The sequence below is a fragment of the Equus asinus genome, chromosome 12 (genome assembly GCF_041296235.1).
Source record: "Equus asinus isolate D_3611 breed Donkey chromosome 12, EquAss-T2T_v2, whole genome shotgun sequence".
Classification (NCBI taxonomy): domain Eukaryota; kingdom Metazoa; phylum Chordata; class Mammalia; order Perissodactyla; family Equidae; genus Equus; species Equus asinus.
Window position 1 is genome coordinate 36,875,372 of NC_091801.1, and position 15,329 is coordinate 36,890,700.

The following is a 15,329-nucleotide window of genomic DNA, read 5'->3' on the forward strand; positions in this document are numbered from 1 at the left end:
GTTTTCTCCCAGATTATGCTCTATATTTCCAATTTTAAAGGTTTGACAAAAAATAAAATAAAATAAAGCCTTAACAATACAATCTGTTTCAATGAGAAAATAAAGCAAGCATTTTGCCCAGGCTATAATCTAAAAGGTAAAGGAATAATTTCCTAAAGTTTTACAATCTAAGTGAAAAATATTTTCTAGATACTAATTTATCTGGTTAATTGATGAAGAGAGGTCTCTAGTAGTTGTCTCTAGAATATGAACTAGTTTTTTTCTTGTCCACATTTTTGTTCAGTTGAAAATACAGCAGGGAAAGAACACAGCATCTACTGAGTGTATGCCACATACTAAACACTTTCCATACATTATCTTATTTCATATTTAGTAATTAAAGGAAGAGAATAAGGCTCAAAGAAGTTAAGCAGGCTGCCCAAAGTTACACAATTCACAAATGATGAAGCAGAACACTGAAGTCAGGTATGTATAATTCCAAACATTGTGCTCCCTGGAAAAGACAGTCCACATAGAAAAACACAGATTTAAGAGAATCATGAAAGGCTAGAAGAATGGACCTACACGGACCTACAAAGATATAACAAAACTTAATGTGATTAAGTTAAAAAATGAACATGGGTCTACAAATGAGATATTACTACATAGTTTTAGATAGGTAAAATAAAAAATAGTGACAATACCAAACGTTGGTAAGGATGCAAAGAAATGGAATATCTCATATATTGCTGGTGTGAATGTAAAATGGCACAGTCAGCCTGAAAAATAGTGTGGTACTTTCTTAGAAACACTAAACATGCCCTTACCTTATGATCCAGCAATTACACCCCTGGACATTTATCTTAGAAAAATGAAAATATCCACACAAAAACCTGTACACAAGTGTTCACAGCAGCTTTATTTGTAACAGCTAAAACCTGGAAAGAACAAAAATGTCCTTCACTAGGTAAATGGTTAAACAACTCTGGTATCCCCATACCATGGAATACTATTCAGCAATAAAAAAAGAACCAACTATTGATACAAGAAACAACTTGGATAGATCTCCAAGGGATTATGCTGAGCAAACAAAGCCAATCTCAAAACACCACATATTTTCACTAACATAAAATTCTTGAAATGACAAAATTTTAGAAATGGAAAACAGATTAGTAGTTGCCAGGGATTAAGGCTGTGGGGGTGGTGGCAGTGGTGAGTGTGGCTGTAAAGAAGTAGTATGAGGGATATGTTTGTGGTGATGGAATAGTTCTGTATCTTGATTAAGGTGGTGGTACAGGAATCTACACATATGATAAAATGACACAGAGCAATGTACATACATTGGATGAATGCTAAATTATTGGGTTTGATGTTGTATTAAAATTATTTAAGATGTAACCATGGGGAGAAACTGAGTGAAAGGACCTCTCTATATTATCTTTGCAACTCCATCTGAGTCTATTATTATCTCCAAATAAGAAGTTTTAAAAAATTATACCTGAGTGTATTAGTTTCCCAGAGCTGCCATAACAAAGAACCATAAATTTGGTGGCTCAACCACAGAAATGTATTGTCTCACAGCTTCAGAGGCTAGAAGTCCAAAATCAAGATGTTTACAGAGTTGGTGCCTTCTGCGGGCCATGAGAGAGACTGTTCTATTCCTCTCTCCTGGTTTCTGGTAGCCTCAGGCATTCCTTTGCTTGTAGATAGCTTTCTCTCTGTGTCCCTAAAATACCTTCCCTTTATGTGTGCCTGTCTGTGTGTCCAAATTTCCCCTTCTTATAAGGACACAAGTCATATTGGAGTAGGGCCCATCCTAATGACCTCACCTTAACTTGAGAGGCTACAAAGACTCTGTTTCCAAATATGGTGACATTCACAGGTAGGACTTCAACACCATTTGGGGTTACAGCATTCAACCCATTAACACTGGGTCAAAAGAATCAACTGCACAAGTACAGGAGAGAAAACCTGATTTAAAGGTAGTTTATATTAAAAACAAAAAAAAGAAACAAGTTAACAAACAAAAATCTCCAGTTTTAGTTGACCACAGGCTCAACCTAAATTAATAGTTTAACAAGACTGCTTAAAAAAATAAATACTGTCTTTCATTGCACTAATAGATTCAGATCAGAGACAGACATAGCCACTCTCCCTCTCACCTATCAAATTTCATACGGAATTGTCTAATCACTTAGACATAGGGGAATACTGATGAAGTAAAGCAGATTAACAAGAGAACCACCGTGAGTCTAAAACCCAAGTTGAAGTAAATGAGATAAATTAAGATGCCAAAAACTAAAGATAACATAACTTTTCAAAGTATTCATCTTTTAAATCTCTCATACTACCTTAAGTGGTATCCCCTTTGTGTTTGTTGAAGGAATCACAAAGCTTAAATTGTCTAGATAGAAGAATTAGGTTTATTCAATATAGGACAAGCAGGTAATATTAACACCAGAATAACTTCCTAAAATTTAGAATGTTAGAGAATTTTAACAATAGATATCTCTAACCAATGGAAATGGCTTAAAAGCTCAAAATGTTGCAAATTGCCTATTGCCAGGAAATGCTCAAAAGAAGCCCGGCACCCCTTTGCTAGATACACATTTTTATCCTGTTTGTTTGTTTGTTTCGGTGGTATGAAAGTCACTTTTATTTGGCAGAATGACAAATTAATTTTCAATTTAGTTTTTTGTTTATATTAACATGTCCAAAATATAGAAAGAACTCATACAACTCAGTAACAAAAAAATGAACAACCTGATCAAAAACTGGGCTAGGCATTCCTTAGATGGGAGATTGTACTAGCTTGGTGTCTTCCAGTCTTTCTTTTTTACTTTTCAGCACTTTCATAGGAAGATAAGTTAATTTAACCTTCTTAGGAATTATTTTTAAATAATTTCACCTTTTTCTGAATGCTACATAGTAAAGATGGAACTTTAGATTGAAAAATGTTTGAGAAAAGTGTTATAAAATACTGTATTAAAAGTTGATTTTAATGTTCTTTACTAATAATTCTACTATGAGAAATGTTTACTTTTTAATGTTTAACCTAGCTGAATTATCAGAAAAAGCATCATTTTATCAATTTTAAAATGACTTCATGTTCTTTTAGGGTTGAACACAATTAGAATGGTTAAACGAGAAACATTATTATTCTCATTAACTGTAAAAATGTGTACTTCTCTGCCTCTTCATAGTAGACTGTACGTCATCAGATATATCAGGTATTTTTTGAGATTTTGGGGGGAGAAACAGCACCAAATGTACCCCAAATGTTTTCCCATGCAGATCATTCATTGTTATGTAATTATAGACTTTTGCAACATCTGTGTTTTTAAAACACATTATGTGCTTTTACACTGAAAAATTAAAATATGAGATGTTTGAAATTCTTAGATTTGTAACTTTTAAGTGGTTTCTTTTTCAATTTTTCTGTTTTGTTTCTAATTGAAGAGATTTGAGAGATTTCAAGCTGCTGTTTCCTAAAATAGCACATGCAGGTATAAATAACCTTTATTTTCAGTAAATGGAAAGACCAAATCTTAACGTGATTTTAGAAAATTTTCAACAGGTGAATTCGACATACAGATATGATGCTTGTGCCTTGGCCTAATTGGTGTAATTACTCTCATTTTTTGTTTATCATTTAGCTGATGTAGTTCAACACCAGTATTCTTTAAGCTTTCTGTCTTTAGCCAATTCGTTACGGGAATTAATTAAACTATACATATATATGTATAGTTTACACATGGTTACATGGGGTTGTGATAAATAAATTGAAGCCAAATATTTAAAAGGTTTGCAATAAAAAGAATCTTATCATTTAATTGAGTTTAGAAGCACTGAACTCCAGGAATCAGTAGACCAACATTGCACTACCTATCTCAAAAGGAAAAGAAAGTAAGGATGAGGAGGCACAGGTATTCTTATTGTCTGCAGAAAAAAATTGGTACAATCTCAGTGAAGAGCAATTTGACAATATAAACCAAAATTACAAATCAACATAACTCTTTGGTTCAGCAATTCACTTTCTAGGAATTACTTATGTATATATACTTGCATATGTATGAAATGACAAATGTAAAGATTATTTATTGCAGCATTATTTATAATAGCAAATATGTGGAAACAATCTAAGTGTCCACCAATGAGGGATAAATTATGGTATACCCCTCAGCCATTATAAAAAAAGCATGAGGAAGTTTCATATGGAAAGATATTCAACATACATTGTTAAATGAAAAACAAGCAAGGTGAACAGGTATATAGTGTGATACTAACTACATGAGAAACATAATATATATACACATATATTTATTTAATATATAAACCTAATATATTTTTATTGAAGTATAATATATACAGAAAGTGCACATTAACTTCAAAGAATTTTCAGAAACTAAACATACTTGTGTACCTGGCACCTAGAGTCTAGGTCCTAGATCAAGAAACCTAACATTACTATCACCACAGAAGTCTCATCATCTCCCTTTTAGTCACTACTTCCACCTTACAAGGGTAGCCACTATGGGCCCAGCCTGGTGGCACAGTGCTTAAGTGCGCACCTTCGACTTTGGCAGCCAGGGGCTCGCCGGTTTGGAACCCAGATGTGGACATGGCACCGCTTGACAAGCCATGCTGCGGCAGGTGTCCCACGTATAAAGTAGAGGAAGATGGGCATGGCTGTTAGCTCAGGGCCAGGCTTCCTCAGCAAAAAGAGGATTGGCAGCAGTTAGCTCAGGGCTAATCTTCCTCAAAAAAAAAAAAGTGGAAAAAGAGTAGCCACTATCATGGTTTCTAAAAGCATAGGTCAGTTTTCTTTACTTTTATACTTACTAGAAACAGACTCATACAATATATACTCTTCAGTGTCTGCCTTTTGTCATCCAACATTGTATTTGTGTGAGTCATCAATATTGTCATACACTCTTCAATCTCATTGACGTTCAGTATTCCATTGTGTAAATGTGCCACAATTTATTTACCCTTTCTACTCTTTATGCGTATTTGGGTAATTTCCAGTTTGAAGCTACTATAAACAGCACAGCTATGAACATTCTAGCATATGCATACACATGTCCACATACCTAGGTGAGAAACTGCTGAGTCATAAGATCTGCACAATGGGCAATTTTAATAGCTTACTGCCATACAGTTTACAAAAAGATTGCACCACTTGACACTCCCATCAGCACTGTACAAGAGCTCCAACTGCTACAAATCCTCACCCATACTTGGGATCTGTCTTTTCAATTTTAATTATTCTTGCATTTGTGTAGTGATCTTACATTGTGGTTTTAACTTGATAGCTTTAACCCTGATGACTAATGATGCTGAACACATTTTCACCTTCATTTGCTACTTAGATATCTTTTGTGAGGTGCCTAGGTCTTCTCCCCAATTTTCTACTGTATTGTCTGTCTTCCACACTTTTAAATTTTGAAATGTGAATATATTACTTATTTTTTAAAAAGTAAATTTAAAAGTAATGTAATTAAAAATATAAATACATTTTATAGAGTTCTATGCTGCCTGCTCTCTCCTTCTTAGAGATTTACAATATACCAGTATTTTAAAAGCTCTGAAAAGTCTTAAATTTTCACCACCACGGAATCATTTGGAGAAATGCTGTTCCCATTCTTGCATAATTTTTATTTTTCAAGGAATTAATAATAATTGCTTCTTTTCACTTGCTTAGATTTTTTAAGTTCTCTCTCCACATATTTCATTATATATATCAAACACCTATCAATATAATTTCCCAAATACTCAAAATTAGACAATTTACAAATTCAATTATTTTAATTAGAGTCTCTCTTCTTGGAGTCTGCCATCTTCCTGCTCCAACGAAAATAAGTTGTTCTCTAATTCTGCCATGTATCTTTCATCCTGGAGTTTCCCTTCCCATTTTCCTGGTCCTGTTTGCTGGATCTCATGTCTCTCTCTTTCTCGACTTACTCCTATATTTTGTTGGAGCACATCCTCTAGTAGCTTTCTTAAATTAAAAAAAAAAAAGTGGATGGATGGAAAGTAAATGTTTACATCCTTATATACAGGAAAATGTTTTTATTCTGCTCTTATACTTGATGGGTAGTTTGATCAACTATAGAATTCTAGTTTGGAAGTTCTTGTCCTTCAAGACTTTAAAGAAATTTCACTTAAGTGTTTTAGCATAAAAGTGTTATTATTGAGAAATCCTATGTCATTCTAATTCTCATCCCTTTATTCTCCTTTCTTCCCTCTGAAAACTTTTAGAATCTTCTCTCTATTCTTAGTGTTCTGACTTTTTTAATAATGTGCTTTAATATAGGTCTTTTTTCATCCACTGTGTGTACCTGTTGGGCCTTTTCAATATGGAGACCCCTGTACTTCTGTCCTGGCAAAATTTCTTGAATTACTATTTGCGTCATTCCCTCCCTGCTTACTTTTTGTTCTCTTTTTCTGGACCTCTTAGTTTGTTAACTGAGTGCCTAAAGGAATTAAGGGGAAATGGGATACAAAGTATCCAACCATATCTTAAAAACTATAGCCATTTTATTTAAAACGATCAAAATTTTTAAAAAACACTATTTCATTACAAGTTCCCGTTACATATTACAAAATGTAACATTGCTACTCTCATTTCAGGCAATATAAAAATACAGGAAGCATTCATTCTCTGTAAGCAGAAAATCTCCACTCAAGTCAGGCATTCCTTATTACTGTTGCCTTAGAATTCATTAAATGCCTAGTATGGACTTGGTATTGTATATAATATTTTCAGTCACACTCTACAAAATAGTCATCTAAGTAGAAAGATGTTTACAGTAAAAAGCTGGAAATATGTTTGCAGTCTTTTTTTGGTTGGCATTAAACACTGATTGTATTCCTCCCAGACCTATAAGAAATTTTTGCAGTCTTACCTGGAGTCAGAGGGACTGAGTCTCTCAAGGTTATATAATCACGCACATAAGATGGAAGAAGAGAGAGAAAAGTCAATCCCTAGTAGAGGAGCATGTAACAGGAGCTAAACACCTGAACTTGCTGACAGGGTCGAACTCCGACAGCGTTTATCATTTACCCTTCACTCCTTGAAGTAGCTGAAAATGAGGGACAACTGGGGTTGAGGTAGACAGGTGATTTACACCCTACCTGACTCGCCGGCCTCATTAAGCGTGCAGACGACAGAAGTCACCACACTCCCTCCGAGAGCCTCCTGCGCAGGCGCGTAGCCGGGACCTGGCGCTCACCCCCTCGGGGCCCCGCCTTCCCCTCTGGGGTTTGACGATTTCCCGAAGATGCGCGGTCCAGATCCCCGAGTGTTAAGGCCCGCTGACCAATCGCACAGCAGCCAGTAGGCTGCTGAGAGGAACCTTCCCAAAAAGGAAAGTCTACCAAACCTGGGGAGCGGGGTGGGGAGAGAAGACGAGAAGAGCGCTCCCGGCTCCCTTCCCCACCCCTAGAACTCAGTCCGGGCTCCGCTGGGGTCGCACAGATAGTCAGGGCCGCGGCACGCGACAACGATCTCGTGCCTCCGGCTAGGCGGGCTGGGAGCCCGTCTCCCCGCTTCACTGTCCGCCGCTGACGTCGCTGGAGAAGTTTGGGGAGGGAGGAGCTCCGACGGCCGCGCTCGGGTGGCGGGGCGCGCCTGGGAGGGCCTGGGCCGGGAGAGGAAGCTCCTCCCCGCCGCGCCGCCGCAGTTGACCTCAGTCTCCGGGAAAGCAGACTCCGCTCTGGCTCCGGAAAAACAGCTGCTGGCGTGGGCCGTGCGGGGAATGGGCGGCCTCGTGACCTAGTGTCGGGCAGCAGGGAGAGCCTGGTCAGCCTGCTCGCGCAGGGGCGGATATAGGCGGCCGAGGAGCCGCAGGAACAACTGGACCCGGCCAGCGGCCTGAGCGTCCGCGCCGCCCGCCGCCATGAACGGGGAAGCCATCTGCAGCGCCCTGCCCACCATTCCCTACCACAAGCTCGCAGACCTGCGCTACCTGAGCCGCGGCGCGTCGGGCACCGTGTCGTCAGCCCGCCACGCAGATTGGCGCGTTCAGGTGGCGGTGAAGCACCTGCACATCCACACCCCGCTGTTGGACAGGTAGGGCGCTCCCGCGGTTCCCCGGCCGAGCCCGAACTCTGCTGCCTTCCACTCCCGCCGACACCAGCCCCGGGCAGGCTGGCTCTAAAACCCAAAAGTTGGTGGCCACTTGGGGTCGGCTCCACCCCTCGTCACCTCTAGGCAGTCCTTCAAGGCTTGAGGCTGGCATGGTGCGGAGAGCCGGGTTTTCTGGAGATGCAACAATCGCATTCTTCCCCTCATCTCTTTCCGCTGCCGTCTCCCTCTTACTCTCCTGAACCTTCTCTCTCCGTACACCAAAAATCAGCAATCACAGCCCAACTCTAAACGTCCTCTTTATTGAAATTGATGTGTGTTTATATAGTGAGTGTGGGTTCTGTTTGCTTTGTGTTTTTTCCTTTCTTTTTTTTTGAAAACGGGCTTTAGGGCTGCACTGTCTGGTAGGTAGCTGTTAGCCACAGGTGGCTATTGAGCGCTTGAAATGAGGCCCTCTGAACCGAAGTGTGCCGTTAGTGTAAAATACAAACCAGATTTCGAGCGCTTAGTACTAAAAAGAAAAAGAATTTATAATATTTCCTTAAAACTTTTCTGTCAATAGCATGCTGAGATTTTTTATATATTGGGTTAAATATATTGTTAAAATTCGTTTCACGTGGTTTTTCTTTAATGTTGCCGCTGGAAAATTTAAAATTATATGTGTGGATCACATATTTTTATTGAACAGTGCTGCTCTAGAGTCTGGGATGTTTTGGTTTAGGCTTTTGTTGTTGTTTTTGTCTGGTTTGTGGTTTATCATGGGTAATCATCTAAGTTTAGATATCAAATTCAACTTAGCCGTTTAGTTTCTCCTTTCACTCTCACAGGAAAGTCTGTCCCCAGAGGAAATGTGTATTATTTTTGCTAACAATAGACTGAATCAGAAAACTGTTAAATGACCAAAAATTTTGCTTCTCTCTCACATCCTGGAACAATTTTAGTGCGCTGTACAGGTTTAAAGGGAAAGCTAGTATTAGTTTCTATTTCCAGAAAAACATTTCGATCATATGCCATGGACCTGTGAGTGTATGTATTAGTCGGTGGGACTAGTCACTAGTCTTGTGTATTTTCTTTCCAGTAGGGATTTAACTAGACCCTACATTCACTTCTTAGTGAGTTAACATCCATGATTGCAACATTATCCTCTCCTTGCCCATGTCTAATGTGAAAATACATCATGCTAGGTGCCTAATTGACCAGAGACTGTTACTATCCGATATCAGATAAATTCCTCAGCTTCAGCCCTGCCAAGGTTAATTGGACTTTCATCTGCCTGTGGCTTTTCTTTGCTGTCTCCTGCTATCAAGCTTGGATGAACTAGATCTCACAGTAGATTTGGAACACCTTTAGGGATTGGTCCCACTTTTTGTATACCACAGTCCAGATCTCGTGACCGGTATACAGGGTGTGGTGTCTGTTTACCCTGGGCCTTGAATTCTGTGGAGCAAGTGCTGGGCAAGTGTGTGTATATATGTATGTAATCGATTTTAAAGAGTGGTGGTTGGTTAGAGAGGGTGGATATATTTTATACTTAAATACAAATATATAGAAAGCCAGCACTGTAGGACCTTTTAGATATTCTAAAGCAAATTGATCCTCCCATTTTGGCTACTGCTTCTCAAAATTTTAATTTGTCTAAGTTTTGTGCCATTTGGGAGCCAAGGAATGAAGGAGTTCCCTTACCATTACTCATTGGCAATTTTCATAATCAAAAATTCTTCACTAAATTGGGTGAAGGAAATTAATTCTGTTGTCAAGGAAGCCATAAAAAGCAGTGAAACACTCTAGCATTACTGCGTCACATTCTTTTCTCCCACTTGTTACCTAAGATGTCAACATTAGCACTGTTTATGTAGACTGAGCATACTGAGCATAGGACTGAGCTATGCAGCTGACTCACATAGTGTCTATTTCCTCACTTATAAAGTGGAAATGGTAAATACATGTACTTCTTGGGCTCTGGTGCAGATAATGTTTGCATTGTTCTTTGAGATCACCTGAAAGAAACATAAGTTTATGTGTTGTTACACTTTAAAAATAATTTGTGATTGATGACTTCTGCCCAGTGAGTGGACCTTCCCCAACAATCTCCCAACTCCTTGGGTAGATGAGTCTGATTGGGTGTTCAAACACCCTGTAGATGAAACTCTTTCTTGATTGAAATTTTGAGTTGCGTAATTTTGGTGATATGTCTGCAGAAGCTATATTTTACATTTTTATTTTTAAAAATTCTTATTTTAAAAAATATAAAAAATATTTTAAAAATATTTCACATTTTTGCTTTTAAAAATAAAGTCCTATGCTTTAAAATATGCTATATTTTAAAAATATAAAGTGTTTTGGCTTTTTCTGTCTTTCCAGAATCTTTCAGTCTTCCCAAAATCTGACTTCAAGAACTAACTTTCTTCTCTGGTTAAGCAGTGGAATGGAAACAACACAGGTTTCAGAGTCCCACAATTGCAATTCAAATGACTCCAGTTACAACTTATTATTGGCGTGACCATTAGAAAATTAATTTGAGCCCTCTTGTATAAAGTGGGGATAATGAAACCAACTTTAGAGGGCTGATCTTAGAATGATAGTGTATGTAAAGCGGCTGACACATAATAGGACCACAGTAAAAGGAAGAATGCCTCATACTGTTAATGTAAGGAGGAAAGAGTGTGGTATTAAGTATCTCTGAGACTTCCTCAGCATCCCTTCTCTATGCTTCTTTCTCAGAGGATCCAGGAATCTTCAGGTCCATCCTGTCTCCCTGTGAGGGGGCTACACAATAACTGTCTTGTTGACCTACATCTCTTCATGCAAATACAGAATTATTTCAACTTAAGGAATATAAATTTAATTAAAACAAGTCTCATAAACTGATATAATTGGTTGCCCCACAGTTGAGTATTAAGTGGCTGAATAACAGGGAGAAGGAGAGCAGCTTTCACTTGATGCCCTCTTTTAACTCTTGAATTTTGAAACATATAAGTTTATTACCTATTCAAAACAAAAATGACTAAGATTTTTTGCTTTATTTTGCTTTTTGTTTGTTTTTAAAGCAGGCCTCATAGTCTGGTCTGGAGTGTCTGTTGCTTTCCTTATTTCAACAGCCATTCATCCAGAGCTTGGTGGTTTAAGAGCCAACTAATCATCATCATTCACTAATAGGCTTCACCTGGAGGCGTTTCTATTTCTGTTATTGCTGCTACCAACACCCATTCATCCAGAGTAAAAACTGATGACGTCTTCAATTCTCTTCCATTGCTTTTTTAGTCCCCCTTAGTCGGTCAGTGACCACAGCCTGGAGAGTCTATTCAGCTAGTGTATGTCTTTCCATTTCTACTGCAACCTTTATAGCTTCAGGCTCTCGGTCTTCACATCGTAACTAGTGTTGTACCTCACTTTGAAACTCTTAACTCTTTCTGCTGATCCTACATCCTACTGCCAAGTTAATCCTCCTAAAAGTTTGTTCTGCTCATGTCATTCCTCTGCTTAAAAACCTGCAATCACAACTCAGAGACTACCAAATAAAGTTTAAACACCCTCACCTGGCTTTAAGGCTCTCCTACCCTGATCACCTTCGGTCCTTTTACATACTCAGTTACATAACCTGATTCATATTAAACAATTTGCCATTTTCTAAACATAGCTTTCATTTTAATTTCCTTGAATACATTTAATACATCCCTTTTAGACGTCAGCTATGTGCCAGGCACTGTTCCAGGTCCTGAGGGTACAAAGATGAAAAAGAAAGGCAAGATCCCTCTCCTCTTGGAGGCCACATCCATCTTGTATGCCCTTTTTCCAGTGGTTGAGATTCTATCCATCCTTCAACGATAGTTGAAATCCCAGCTCTGTAAAGACTGGTGACTCCCCTAGCCCAAAGTTTACTCTTTTCTCTGAGCTCTCCATTTATTCTCTATTTATTTACTTACTTATTCTTTTTTTGGTGGTATTTATCACTATTTGCCTTATATTTTAAGTATTATTTTTCTTTCCTTTTTTGTTTGCTTTCTTTATTTTTTTACTTTATTGAGAAAAAATTGGCAGATATAATTGTATATATTTAAAGTGCACAATATGATGATTTGATATACATATTTATCGTGAAATGATTACCAAACTCAAGATAACTAACATATCCAAAGAACACATACAAACGGCCAACAGATATGTGAAAAGGTGTTGGCATCACTAATCATCAGGGAAATGCAAATCAAAACCACAATGAGTATTTTTCTTAAAAGATTTCTGGGAGGGGCTGGCCGGGTGGTGCAGTGATTAAGTTCACACATTCCACTTCAGTAGCCTGGGGTTCGCCAGTTCAGATCCCAGGTGCGAACATGGCACCACTTGGCAAGCCATGCTGTGGTAGGCGTCCCACATATAAAGTAGAGGAAGATGGGCATGAATGTTAGCTCAGGGCCAGTCTTCCTCAGCAAAAAGAGGCGGATTGGTAGCAGATGTTAGCTCAAGGCTAATCTTCTGAAAAAAAAAAGAAAAGAAAGATTTCTGGGGAACTTGAGGACATAGACTATGTTTTTTCATCTTTATATTCTCCATAATGCTGAGCACAGTTTATTCATAATAAAAGTTCAATATTTATTTGTTTTATGTACGAATAAGCAAATGAACCTGGAATCCAAAGTCACCCCAGCAATCTGTTATAAGCATTTACTTATTCTCAGTGTTCTTTTTCTGAATGCCAGTGTGTAATTTCTAAGCGTTTTTGACTCTTATGCAACTGTTATCATCTAGTCATTTAAATCTACAATATTTAGATATTTTAATATTCAGAATATTTGGAAAAATTTTATAAAGTATTAAACCATAAAATTTAATATAATATTCTAATCAAATCTAGTCACTTTAAAACTACATAAACTTAATAATTTAACTAGTTCATGCACCAATCATTCTAATATAGATGGACTTTATAAACTTACTCAAACATTGTGTTCTCTTTCCTAGAAAAGTACAATAATAATAACTTGTGTGTAGCACTTTTTTCTATCAGTGGCTTATAGAAGTTATTTTGGTCTCTAAATAGACTTGTGGAATATATAGGGTAGACATTATCCCTACTTTAAATATGATGAAACTAAAGGACAGAGAAGTTGCATAATTTACATGAAGTCAAAAGCTAATGAGTGAAAAAATCCAGGCGTAATTAGTACTATGGACATGATAATTGTGTATTTTTCATTTCTTTGAAATAATTATGATTTTCTTTCTTTAGTGAAAGAAATGATGTCTTAAGAGAAGCTGAAATTTTACACAAAGCTAGATTTAGTTACATTCTTCCAATTTTGGGAATTTGCAATGAGCCTGAATTTTTGGGAATAGTTACTGAATACATGCCAAATGGATCATTAAATGAACTCTTACATAGGGTAAGTATTGTATATTTTCAGGGGCTATAATTCTGTTATTCAAGCTACATAATGCTTTGGTTTTACATATGATCGGATTATTTGGGGATATATAGATGAATCAAAATAAGAATAATGAAAAACAATATCAGTGGTAAAGTTTCACCATATGTGGCTTCTTTTGTGTTGTTGAAAATACTGTCGAGTCAGGCCCGGTATTCTCAGGGACCTAGATTATTTTGCTTAGGTTACTGTTCCTGAGTTTTACACTGAATTCCAATATCCACATGTATATATACTCAGGCATAGGAGAGAGAAAAGATAAACTCTGCATACCTACAATTCACTCTTAGGCCAAATTTTATTTTATGTTAAAGACAATTTAGGATTCATATTAAATGTTAATAATACCAGTGCATAAAGTTCTGAGTTAATGGGCCAAATAAATCTATCTCTGAGTACTAAATACATTAGCCTTTCCAATAATAGACAGTGGCATGAGCCATTTGATTTTTTTGTCAAGGTACCTGTTACTCTGGCTTTGACTATGAATCCCATTAGTAAACAAAGTTGGGGATCATCATTCTCAGAATATGTGTATTCATCTATTGTTATTTGCTTGAGCTTATATTATTAATGTTATCTCCAACCTACAGTTTCTCTTGAGAAATCTTTTTAAACCACTCAGTTTATTTAGTGAGGGTTGGGTTAGTTAAAACTGGGTAATATCTGTACAAACCAATTGCTGGATGCATCTAAATTCTGATACATCACAGTGTTCTGTAAGTGATCAAGGGAGAGTGGATACATCACATTCTATTTATTATGTGACCATCTGAAGCAAAGATGGAGTAAAGTAACTAGTGTCAATGTATAAGATTTGTGTAATCACCACAGCAATCAAGATACAAATATTAATTAAGCATAGTTTGGTTTTTTTTTTGAAAAATGAATATAATAGAAATTATAACATTTTCTTCCCATACTCCAGCACTCCGGTAGGTACGCTGGCACCCAAATTTGCAGCCCAGCAGAAGTTTTAGAGCCTGCTTCAGGGGAATTGCTAACTCCTAGAAGTAATTATAAAATATAGAATGGGCACTTCTTTACCTTCGTCAAAAACTTCCAAATAACACTCTACTGCAGAGAGGCCTCATTACCCCTTTAAATTACATAATTTTCAGAAAAAGTTACCTTTTTACAGATGGACGGGGGTCTGTATATACCAGAGGAAGTAATGGTCAAAATTAGTGTTATGTGTTTCCTTTGGTTTCCTGTATTGCATTATTAGGGTGGGATTTATCTTGTAGCACCCTCTTTCAACCTCACAAAAGATAGTTGAAAAAAATCAAAATACAATGTAAACACAAAGTATTTTGAGCCACTCCCTTGCTGGATTGATCACTGAACTATAAGCTGATCCATTTGCAGAAAAAATTCTCAAGAACAGTTGTGAGCTTTCATTAGAAGCATACTTTTTCATATCATATGGAAAAAGGTATCCAGTGACATGGTGCCTTGATGATTGGCTGTCAGATCTTCCCAGATTATCTTATTGTTCTGAGAATATTCATTCTCCTGGGAAGCTGCATTAACTTTTATGTTCAGAAAACCTTTATTTTACAAAAGTTCAGATGACTATCACTTGTAAGTACTAAGAAATATAAAACATGGGGCCGGCCTGGTGGTGTAGTGGTTAAGTTCACGTGCCCCACCTCAGCGGCCTGGGGTTCAGGAGTTCACATCCCAGGCACTGACTACACACCACTCGTCAAGCCATGCTGTGGCAGCGTCCCCTATGCAAAATAGAGGAAGATTGGCACAGATGTTAGCTCAGGGATAATCTTCCTCACCAAAAATATATACATATAAAACATCATGTTTTATATATGTCTATATTA

General features: G+C 37.4%; 1 protein-coding gene across 1 annotated transcript in view; it reads left to right on the forward strand.

The window, feature by feature from the left end:
• The first annotated feature begins 7,295 nt into the window (after nucleotides 1-7,295).
• RIPK2 (receptor interacting serine/threonine kinase 2) overlaps nucleotides 7,296-15,329 on the forward strand; it is a 33,483-nt gene continuing 25,449 nt past the window's right edge. Inside the window, exons 1-2 of the mRNA XM_014853394.3 lie at nucleotides 7,296-8,053; nucleotides 13,296-13,449. Of these exons, the coding sequence (XP_014708880.1) occupies nucleotides 7,881-8,053; nucleotides 13,296-13,449 (327 nt within the window). The 5' untranslated portion in view covers nucleotides 7,296-7,880. The remainder of the gene's footprint in view (nucleotides 8,054-13,295; nucleotides 13,450-15,329) is intronic.